The sequence below is a fragment of the Pteropus alecto genome, unplaced genomic scaffold (genome assembly GCF_000325575.1).
Source record: "Pteropus alecto unplaced genomic scaffold, ASM32557v1 scaffold3, whole genome shotgun sequence".
Taxonomy (NCBI): Eukaryota; Metazoa; Chordata; class Mammalia; order Chiroptera; family Pteropodidae; genus Pteropus; species Pteropus alecto.
In genome coordinates this window covers 40,439,311-40,449,875 of record NW_006442484.1, presented here as the reverse complement: position 1 = coordinate 40,449,875, position 10,565 = coordinate 40,439,311, and the positions used below count along the sequence as shown (strand labels likewise).

Genomic DNA, 10,565 nt, shown 5'->3' with positions numbered 1-10,565 from the left:
ACTCTTTCCTTATGTTATTCTTAGATCAGGGGACAAATTCTCAATATTGAGTCGTTTCCTTGTAACTATGACCTTAAGCAAAGGTTTTCCTTCAGAGCCGGAGCACTGACTTCATAACTGAGAATAAAAAGATCTCTGTAACCTACAAGGTTAATCCCCAACTAGCTACCTTGCTCATTGAAGAAATCTTGGCTGTCTGCACAGGAAATGAAGTCTATTCCTAAGCAATTTAATATAAAACAATATTTCAAAAGCCCTTCAATAACTATACTCTTTAATTTGAACTGCTAAGTGACCACGAAGAGTGACAAAAACCCAAGCTCATCCTGTTTAAACTATATACTGGGAGGATGATCACTGAGACCATAGGCAATTTCAAAATGGGCACTGACACAAAGAAAGTGAACCTATTTGGAGCTGTATGAGAATCTCACACAGGGCTTTGCTTGCTCTCAGACAAATTAAGCTGATGCTCCTAGCAGACTGGGTTACAGCAGCAGAAAGGGGTGGAAGCAGATGGAGTATCTCCCTCACTGTTATGAACCCAGAGAGTAAAAGGAGTGAGGAAATCCTCTTTTGTCCACAGATTTACAAACAAATACAAAAAATAAATAATATTCTAAGACAATACAAATGCAAATACTGTTCCCTTGTGTCAATTACATACAGCATGCCTACATATAAAGAATGGTAATTCTTCATTCACAGACGAGATATGGCAGTGCACTATTCAAAAATGCGTTGATAATCCTAATTTTTGTTTCTGGTGCTGAGATATGAAAGGAACTGCATTTGCAACTTATTAAATACTTCCAGGAACAAACAGTTCACTTCGTTCGGGACTTGCAGTTTTGAGTAATTAATCATCCATGGAACAAGGGCCGGTCAGGAGATACCCGTTGGTACCACTGGTTCCATTGGTGGTGGTTGCAGTGTGGGCATTCTTCCCTGGGTGTTCCGAGTCCTCCTCATCTGAGCTAGACTCAATATCACTTCGATCATCCTTGGACACCTGTGGCATACAAGAAAGTGAGTGTAACCAGCTCCTAAGGAATCATTAAGGTATGGCATGCTCAGAATCACATGCAATCACACATGAGGAAAACAGATCCAAACGTTAAAAAAATCAAAGAGGACTGGAACTTTGCCATAGTAATATGTTCCCCTTCACTGGAGATATACAATTTGGGTGACAAAGTCAGTTATCAAGAAAGGTAAGTGGATTTAGGTATCACAAGGGGCTAGACTTGCTGAACTCTTTAAGGTGCCTTTCTATATTGAGAATGTACTAAACCACGAATCCTTCTTCTGCTGGCAAAGTGGCATACTGTGCTACTGAAATGCATTATAAGAATTTGGTACAAATGAATCAATTTACACTCTGGTGATCACATTCTCCTTGAGAATCAAAGTCTGCTCTCAATTAACTAAACTAACGGAGATAGTCACTAACTCAGATGATCACAACATCATTTTTAATTGGCTTTGTAATGCATTGTTTCATGATTTCATTTGGTTTTCTTTTCTGTCCACTAGAATTAAGTAGAAAACATTTCGTTTTATATACTACACAATAACTAATGGCAGTAGGAGGCTTTTTGAGACCCTGCTGGGTGAGGTTTAGTTTAAAATATTTCCCAAGGAAAATCTATTGACTGGATCATCATGAATTGGCTCCCATCATTCTAGGGTTCTTCAGTCTTCCATGAAGCTTCATTAAGTAATGAGGATGGTACGATAAGGTACCAGGATATAAATCTATACATTACCATAAAAAATGAAAAAAAAAATCATACTATCTAGCAAGGTAGTAATTTAGGGAGAAATTAAGAAATACTCTACTGCATTTAATACTAAAATAGTTTGAACCTCTTACTATCTAAGTCTAAATTATGGTAAGCATTTTCATCCAACAGGCCTTAAGACCTTTGAGTAACAGAGCACAGATAACATACTTTCTGAGTAGGATGGCAAAAGGGACCTGGTGGCATGGTTTCATAGAAATTTTCCCAATATAGTCACCTGTGAGTGACCAGAGGTGGGCTGGGGAGGTTGGCAAAGTTTTCTGGGAGGTGTATCCAAATCAGCTGGGGGATTTTTCACATCATACCCTCTCTGTGCCACCACTACTCCCCAATTTGGGAATCCTGAAATTCACTGCCCTTCCTGAGGGATTACTACGAGAATGCCATCTTTGTTAGGTGGGTGGGTACAGGAGAACATAAGAGCTGAGAATTACTGCTCTATTTCAACCAGAGATGATGGGAAATATTGTAAAAATGGACCTCACTCCTCTGCCCCTTGAGATGAGGCTGAATTCACAAGGACCATCTTCAAGAAGATTTACATACTGAAACCACAAAATGACTAGATTATAAGAATACTTCAAATAACACAGGTCACAAAAATAGTGTTGGAGTTAGGTTCCACTACATTTAGAAATCCATTAGTTATAAATTAAGCTGCTAATAGGAAAGAAAACTCCAGTTTCAGATAGTGATTAATTTACATCTGAATGCTTAGCAAGATTATTTTTAATTGCATTTGGGGAAACAAATATATAGTTATGTTACCTTCAAAGAAAGGAACAATTTAGAATATCTCAAAATAACCTACAGGAAGATATAATCTATAACTCATGGCCAAGATGAGCCTTACTGTCCTAGGTAAGCAGCGATGGCAGTCAAAATATTCTGAAGCCTGATATCTGGAATAAAATTAATGATCATCTATCTCTTATAGATGAATAAGTTGAAGGAATAAGTTGGTGAGAAGACCACACACCTAGTGGAAATAGCAATGTAGCAAGTTCACAAGTAATGTAATCCACGGTGTCCTTGTATCTTCAGTTATTGTTATCCTACTGACAGTATTATGCATGTTGATTTAATTTGTATCCAAATGAAAACAGAAGCATTTTTAAAAATAGAAATACATGCTCACTTTAAAGAGTAAGAGGTCACAGAGGAAAAAAAATAAACTTTTGCTTCTAAACAATGAATTGATCAGAATAGTTTGGATTTATATAAGAGTGGACACTGAGAATTGGCTTCATAGAATGTGACTAGGTGTCCAGAGCCCCTTTGTCAAAGGGAGCAGCTCTGTTTACCTGACTGAGGACAAAGTGGTCAAGTGCTGCTTGGTGGTCCAGGGCAGACCAGGCAAAGGAGCAGATGTTTACGCCTCCATTCTCGATTGTATTCATCCTGTTCCTGACTTAGTTCTCTTTCTCCTACTTGACTTTGGTATATTTCTGTGTGCTTCCCCCCCCCGCCCCCCGCCCAGACAATATGTTAAACAGCAATGAAAAAAATTCTTCATTTCTCTGTTGGATCATGCAAAGCTCACACAAAAAAAGGCATTAACTGAGCTGTTCTTAGTACCCCTTTGCAGCTGGTGGGGGCTACACCAGCTGTCAGTGGCAACAGATTAGCTAGAACAATATGCATGGAAATAAGCCTCTGAGTGTCCCTCCAACAGGTGAATAATGTGGCACCCAGGACAAGGATAGAGAGAGAGTTGTAAGAAACTTACATGTAAAGGGTTCCACTTCCCAGCCTTCCAGGGTGGCAGAAGGAAGAGAACAAACAACGAAAGTAAGAAAATGTTACAGAGTATGTTCTAGAAAAGTCACTGCTCTACACAGAAAGGTTGTGGCTCAAGAAGCTTTATTCAAATCAGTCTCATGAGTTATTTTTTTTTTTAACCAAAGAGATTCAGCTAAATTTTATTGGAAAAGGCATACATGGGCATACTGTATCAAGCAACCTTTCTCATAAAAAGAAAGAAGTGATTAAATTTCTGTTCGGTAAGTATAACCAGAGAAGGACCAAAGGAGACAGAGAGAGGGAGAGGAAGAACACAACAAATAAAATATTATCATAAATCTAAAGTTATAAGTGCAGATAACTGGGAATAACTATCAGCAAAGCAATGCTACAACTTAAAAAATGAACTAAATTGAGAAAAATAAAATTTGGTTTGTTGTTTCCAGGAGGTTCTGCTAAATTATGAAAAAATAGTATCAGTTTTGATGAAATGTAAAATAATAAATAATCTTCTTATTGATTCAGAAGAACCATCAAAAACAATTTTCTGGGACACATAGGGAAGGGTGAATTTTATCTTACCTTGCCTTTTGAAATAGCTTTGCAAGCTATTTTTACGATCAAGTAAGACCAGAAGCAGTTCAAGCCTTGTATTAGCAACAGCAGTAGGTTAAAAACCCACCAAGAAGGGTAAGGTCCAACAATCTCCCAACTTTCAAATAACGTGGTATTTAATACCCTACGGAAAAGGAGAAAGGAATCATCAAACACAACTTTCACTTTGCTTTCAAAGAAACTCTAGTAAAGGCACAGAATCAGATATTCAACAATATCCACTAATCACTCCCTCCCTGCAAAGCTGACCGGGTATTTTGAAGTCATCACCTGACCTACTCCTACTCCCCTGGGCAAACATTCAGTTTGATTCTAGCTTGAAGAGTTTACTTATGCTCTCTCTTTACTTTTGCCATCATTTCTTCCATTAATTTCCAGTAAGTTTTTGGTTGTGATTCTACCTCTACTTGCTAAAAGGCTTTTGAAGTTGCTTTTGGCCTTTAAACAAGTGCGGAATACCTACCTCAAAAACATTACGTTGCAAAAAAAGAAGATTAATTCCAGAAACACTAGTATAGAGGGAGCTAGAATATACTTAAGACCTATTTCTTGTCCTCAAGTGGTTTATAGTATAGTAGGTGAGCCCTTAGAGGATCCTTAATTTTGTAAGCCTTCCCCTGGGAAAGAATTGCAATTAAAAGATATCATTTTGAAGTGATGTCTTGAGATGGGTATTGGAAGGGTTTTTAAAAATATTAGAATATAATGAATGTACTTAGTTTTAAGAGTGTGTACTTGAGGTAAGCAAAAGCATTTGAAGTAACTGGTTTTCTCTGTAATCCACCCTCGAGACCAGAATGGAACAGGCATCTGGGCAGGTATATGAGAGCTGGTTTCAGTGCTTGGCTCTCATCTCTGTTGTGTCTGCTCCTAAACCTCTGAAAGTAACCTCTTTTGGACTCATTTTGGTGCCACAGAGAAACATGATACCCACAGAATTTTGGAATCATTATTACTTCCTTGCTTTCCTCCTTAGTTTACTGCAGGGCTGGTTTGGAAATCTAAGTGTGTTGACAAAACTCATCTAAGTATAAAAAACAAACAAAAAAAACCTCATCTAAGTAAATCTCCACCATTGCCACTGTAGCTCTTTGCTGAAACCCTGCAGGAGAGGTTAGGTGAATGACACTTAGTAGCTAAGGAGAAGGGATGGAAAATTCTTGAATTTAAGACACAAATCACCTATACAAGAACAGAAGGCAGAAATTTTCACAAGTGGAACGAGCACTTTGAGAGAGGCTAAGAAAAGCACTTTATGAATTCATAAAAAGAAAATAAAAAACACTTCTTGCAGTTGGGAAAAGAGATCAAGAAAAAGGAGAGTGAATAATAGACATCAACGAGTTCCCCAACCCCAACTTCAGCAACCCACATTTATAGACCAGAATGAGACGAACAGAGTGTATCTCTAATCCTAAAATCAAGAATATGGAATTGAATTTGACAATTCATTAAAAGTACATTACTTTAGTTATAGTAGTAGTCATTCTAAGGAAGGGGGACCAATATTAGGAAATCTAGTAATATAATGTATCACACATCTATAGGCCAAATTGGGACAAAATTAATTATTTCAATAGCATTGAAAGACATTTGGTAATGTTCAATTCTACACTGCTGATTTTTAAAAATTAGGACCCAAAGACTACTTTAATATGATTTTTAGGTAACTCAAATCAGCAGTTGTCCTATTTAACAAACTTCAGATTTTTTGCCTTTATAATCAGGAAGAAACCACAGACAGTCACTATCACCATTATTATTTAATACTATTCTGGAAATTCTGATCATTGAGAATGGTAGAAGATCAAAGACTTCATTTCAAATACACGAACAATAAATATCTGTAACTATTTTAAAAACAACAATCAAAATTTCCGATAATAAGGAATGGTAAAAAAAAATTAGTTTTCATTCTTATTTCAGAAATTATAAAGTCACTCTAAGTACTAAACATGTTTCAAGAGTTTCTTATGATAGAGAAAAACATGTATCATCTGAACTCCATAAAATAAATATATGCATGTACACACAGAAAAAAAAGGACTAACACTTCTTTGAACAGAATTAATCAGAGTCATTAAAGGCTTTCTTTGGTGGATTAGAGATGTGTATATTTTCCTCTTTACATTCTTCTATTTTCCAAATCCATGCTAAATAATTAGAGCAAAAAATGAAGTTATTTACAAAATAGAATAAATTAAGATGATGCTTATAATCTTGCCCTGTTTATTATCCCAAGAGGCAGCCATCTCTTTAAATACCAGCTTGCAGGTCAGGGCAAAACAGGCCTAAACAAGGTTCAAGTATATGGCAGCGAGGGAGGACTCAGAAACCTACCTTTTCTATCTCCAGCATTTGGAAAACACCTAGAAGTAACATGCTCAGTAGACATGCTGGTTGACTGATTGCGTGTTTGTTTGTTCAGTAATTAAATAAATAGGCATATACATGAAAGCTCAGGAATAACTACAATAATTTTATTTCAGAACTACCTTTGCTTCTTGACATACTATTCATTTTGACATCGAGATAATTTAGTTTAATTTGAACAGAAAGAGGTCCTGTAGAAATAGCAACAGTGACTGCATTATGCTATTCATTATAAATCAGCCTTTGCTGGATTATAGGGTGAGAGCTTTTCTCACCATTATGATTTGCTTGGCTTAATTTAAACAGGGTGTCACGCAGTCGCTGGTGACATGGCATTCACATTAATTTCTGCAATACTGCAACAGAATTCATAGGCTTTGCCAGGACAATCAGTGGCACCTCTGAGATGCCGCTCAAAAGTAATGGGATTTCTTTTAAAATTGACTTGGCTGCCTGCAGAGACACTTGGGGAAAAATAATCAGTGCACTGAATGAATATACCTCTTTGTGAGAAGCTTGGGAAAAAAAACAATATATTAGGATTTTAGACTGGGGAAAGAGAGATCATTATATCACCTGGGCTCTGAAATAAACCCAGGAAATAGGGCTTTTTTTTTTTTTTTTTTTAAAGCCAGAGCATGTTTCAGATGAGGAAACTGTCCCCTTTTCAGGCAAACTATGAAAACGGTGATTAAAAGATCTTATTCTTGGAGGTTAGGTTAGGAGTATGTGCTTTAATGATGCCATTGTGAATCTCTGGGGACAGAGTCTAAGTTGTGGTTATTCAGAGGAAGAATTGCTGGGAGGGGCCACGAGAGAGGCTACTGGGATGCTGGAAACATCCTATAGCTTGATCCAGGTTGTGATTATATGGAGTATACAAATGTACACATTTACAAATGTAAAAACATATCAAACCGTACACTGAAGATTTGTGTACTATATATGTGAATTATGCCTCAATAAAATAAAATGGAAGAAGGTATTCTGTGGGCCAAACATCGCCAATTTGCTACCTCTGGCTTGTGTAATTACTGAAATATCAGTGCTCCCCCCACCTCCAGTACCTTTGTTCAACATGTAGCTTCTAAGAAAATGGTTTCCTATCCTCCAGACCACCACACACATACACAAAAACAGCCTATAGCTTCCTGTACAGCTGCTTAAATCAAGTGGTGGAGAATTTGGAGGTATCAGACACCAGAAAGAACCATTTTCTTTTTCATTAATGTTGGGCTCACTTAACCACTAGATGGCACATCATGCATGTACAAAGTTTGCTCGAAAAGGTCTATTCTGCCAGAATCTTCTGCCAAAGTGTGGGTCCCACCACAGAAAGCACCTGATTGTCAGGTTGCACCTCCCTTTTAAGAAGTTTATCAAACAATGAGTCTCTAGTCTGCACTTCTTGCACAATTTTCGATAGAAACAGATGCAGGGCAAAGCTGAGCTCCATGCAATTCACTGGTGATGTGAAGATGCATCAGTTACCAACTCAACAGTTTAGTCTTAATGGGTTATTTTAATGGATGTTTAATGAATCATAAAAATTTAATTTGACTATGCTTTATAGTTATTTTTGCTCATGCTTACCTTTTATGGATGCTTCATCTTAAATTTGATTATCACATAATTATTATACAGGATATGTGGGGTGTGGGGGGATGCATACATTTATGCAGAAAAGTTTACAAACTTTTTTTTAAGCAAAGAAAACAGAGTAGCTTCATTTTCTATGATATTTAAGGCCTTACTCATTCACATTCTAAACATTACTGTGACATCTGCTTTCCCCTTAAGCCTCGGAATTCAGGACATCTCATAATGTCACATAGAACAGTGTAAAAGAATCGTCAATGGCATTTCATTCAGAAAAGCTACAACTTCTTCATTCTTATCATGACTGTCAACTCAAAGTTTAAATTATCTTGAATATGTAAAGTTCTATACATAAATATGGATGTTTATGATGAGAACATGGCCCAGGGCAAGCACAAACTTTGCCTGCACCTCTTCTCCCCTCTCCCTCCACCAAGGAGCTTCCTCTGAGCCTTGGTTTGTCTGTTTCTGGAATGATCAATGTAAAAACCACAATAATTAGACGCATAAAAAATCCAAAGAGAGCCAGGATTGTCTGTCTAGGAAAGTCAGGGTAAGGTCTCACTTTGAGGAGCACTGCGTAATGCCAGCGAGGCTACATTAAAAAAGAAATTTTGTTTTGCAGTCAAAATCAGAGTGTTCTTTACTTCAAAGCTTTTGGATGTTCTTGAATTTGCTTTCCCAGACGGGCCTCTATATATTTCATGATGGCTGTTTCTCTGGCATATATTTTCATTTGACCTATACAAAACATAAATGAAAAGTAGATTCTACCTAAAGATTATCAGTAATCGACTGGCATGTTTTAAAAGTAAATGCTGATAGAAAAGCATTTAAATTTTACTCTAATCAGAAACCATAGGTACTTAATACCTGAAAAAGAAGAGTCAGGTAATTAATTCACTGTTTTAAGCTACCCTCTTTGTCCTGGTTTTTCTAAGGTGATAAAAACTCCAGGACTAAGCAACATCTTGTCAAGAGTTTGGTAGTCAAGGCTGTTACAAGGCTGAAAACTGCATTTGCAATGTGTTTTGTTTGTTTGTTTGTTTTTTAACAAGACAGCCTCACCCACAGCTCAGATTTCTCTACAACACTGGTGTTTGTCAGCAAGTTTTCTCTTAGGAAGACGGTTTCTAGGCAGCTTGTAGCACAGTTGCCGACTATCTTGAATAATAGATTTGCGAAGTCTGTATAGACTTAGAAGCAATTTCTCTTTCCCAATAGCAAGGTAAACTTGAACATGGATGAGCCATCTATCTTTCATTTGTCAAAGGGCACATCAGTTCTGCTGTATTGTTATTTGAATAAGACATGGGGTCAATTCACTTATTTTTACTTTTAGATTATAGCCTGGCCAGACTTAGACATTGGTCCGTTATATCACAGGAAGTTTGTAACTGGTGACTTCCTGGGTAGGGAAGATGTTTTTCTCAAAATTAGTCATTGCCCTTTTGGTGCCGCGTTTGCTATCTGTCTGTCTGAATTCCCAACCCCTCCATTGCCTGGTTTGCCTTTCTATATTCCTGATCTGCATCCTGAGTCCCTTTAGCCAAGGTCATGTCCTTCAGGATATATCTGATCCCAACATGTTTGTCTTCAACCCTCCACCTAGCTCTTTGTTGCTTTGCCTGCATGCCCCTAAAACAGATTTTACCTGGTTTTCTGTTTCAACGATGAAGAAGCTAAAGCACAGAGTGTAAATAAACTCCCCCAGGTTGGATCTAGCAGGCAGGAGTGAGCTGGGATTTGAACCCACTTGTCTACTGATCTGGGCCCTCAGGCCCTACTATTCCTAAGCTTACTCTTCACCTAGCTCTTCCAGATCATTCTTAGTCTTTTACCTTTGGCCTATGCACACAGCTGACTCATACCATGTTATGATAGAGAAAACAATTTGTTGCATTAACTTTTGCGTTCCCCTCGGCCTGTCATTCCCTGCCCGCACCCCCCTCCTCCCTTATTTTTCCTGTGATTTTTATCTCTTGGGCTTCTGATCTGGTCTCTAGTAGTCATACGAGGCTCTTCCTGCTTAAATGACCCATTTGGGCTTATTTAACTGGTTTTCTTACTTTGGTCCACCCCATTCAACCCTTAAATCCCAATAGAATGATCCCCTAATATTACTGAACATCATGTGCCTTTCACTACTACCTTGTCATGTATGTGAGCTATTTAAATATAAAATCAAAGAGCTCTTTCTAAATCCAGCTCAGAATATGGGAGAGCCAACTCTGTGCCCTTTTCTTTGCTCTTCTCTTTGGAAAGGTTGGGACACATGACTATCTCCAAATATTCTTTACTTCGAGAAAAGGTTCGGTAAGGCTGAAGCCTGATGGGCAGGTAGAAATATGAGACACTGAGACTCCAGGACCTCATTCTTCCAGTTTCTAAGAGAGTATAAACCCATTCTCCTGTCTTCAGAGAAGCAGT

The 10,565-nt window shown here is 37.7% G+C and overlaps 1 protein-coding gene across 1 annotated transcript in view; it reads right to left on the bottom strand.

The window, feature by feature from the left end:
- Positions 1-259: 259 nt before the first annotated feature.
- The window catches only part of CERS6 (ceramide synthase 6), a 262,202-nt gene continuing 251,896 nt past the window's right edge, over positions 260-10,565 (bottom strand). Inside the window, exons 9-10 of the mRNA XM_006921161.3 lie at positions 4,131-4,287; positions 260-1,012 (exon numbers count right to left, since the gene is read on the bottom strand). Coding sequence (XP_006921223.1) covers positions 860-1,012; positions 4,131-4,287 — 310 coding nt within the window. The 3' untranslated portion in view covers positions 260-859. The remainder of the gene's footprint in view (positions 1,013-4,130; positions 4,288-10,565) is intronic.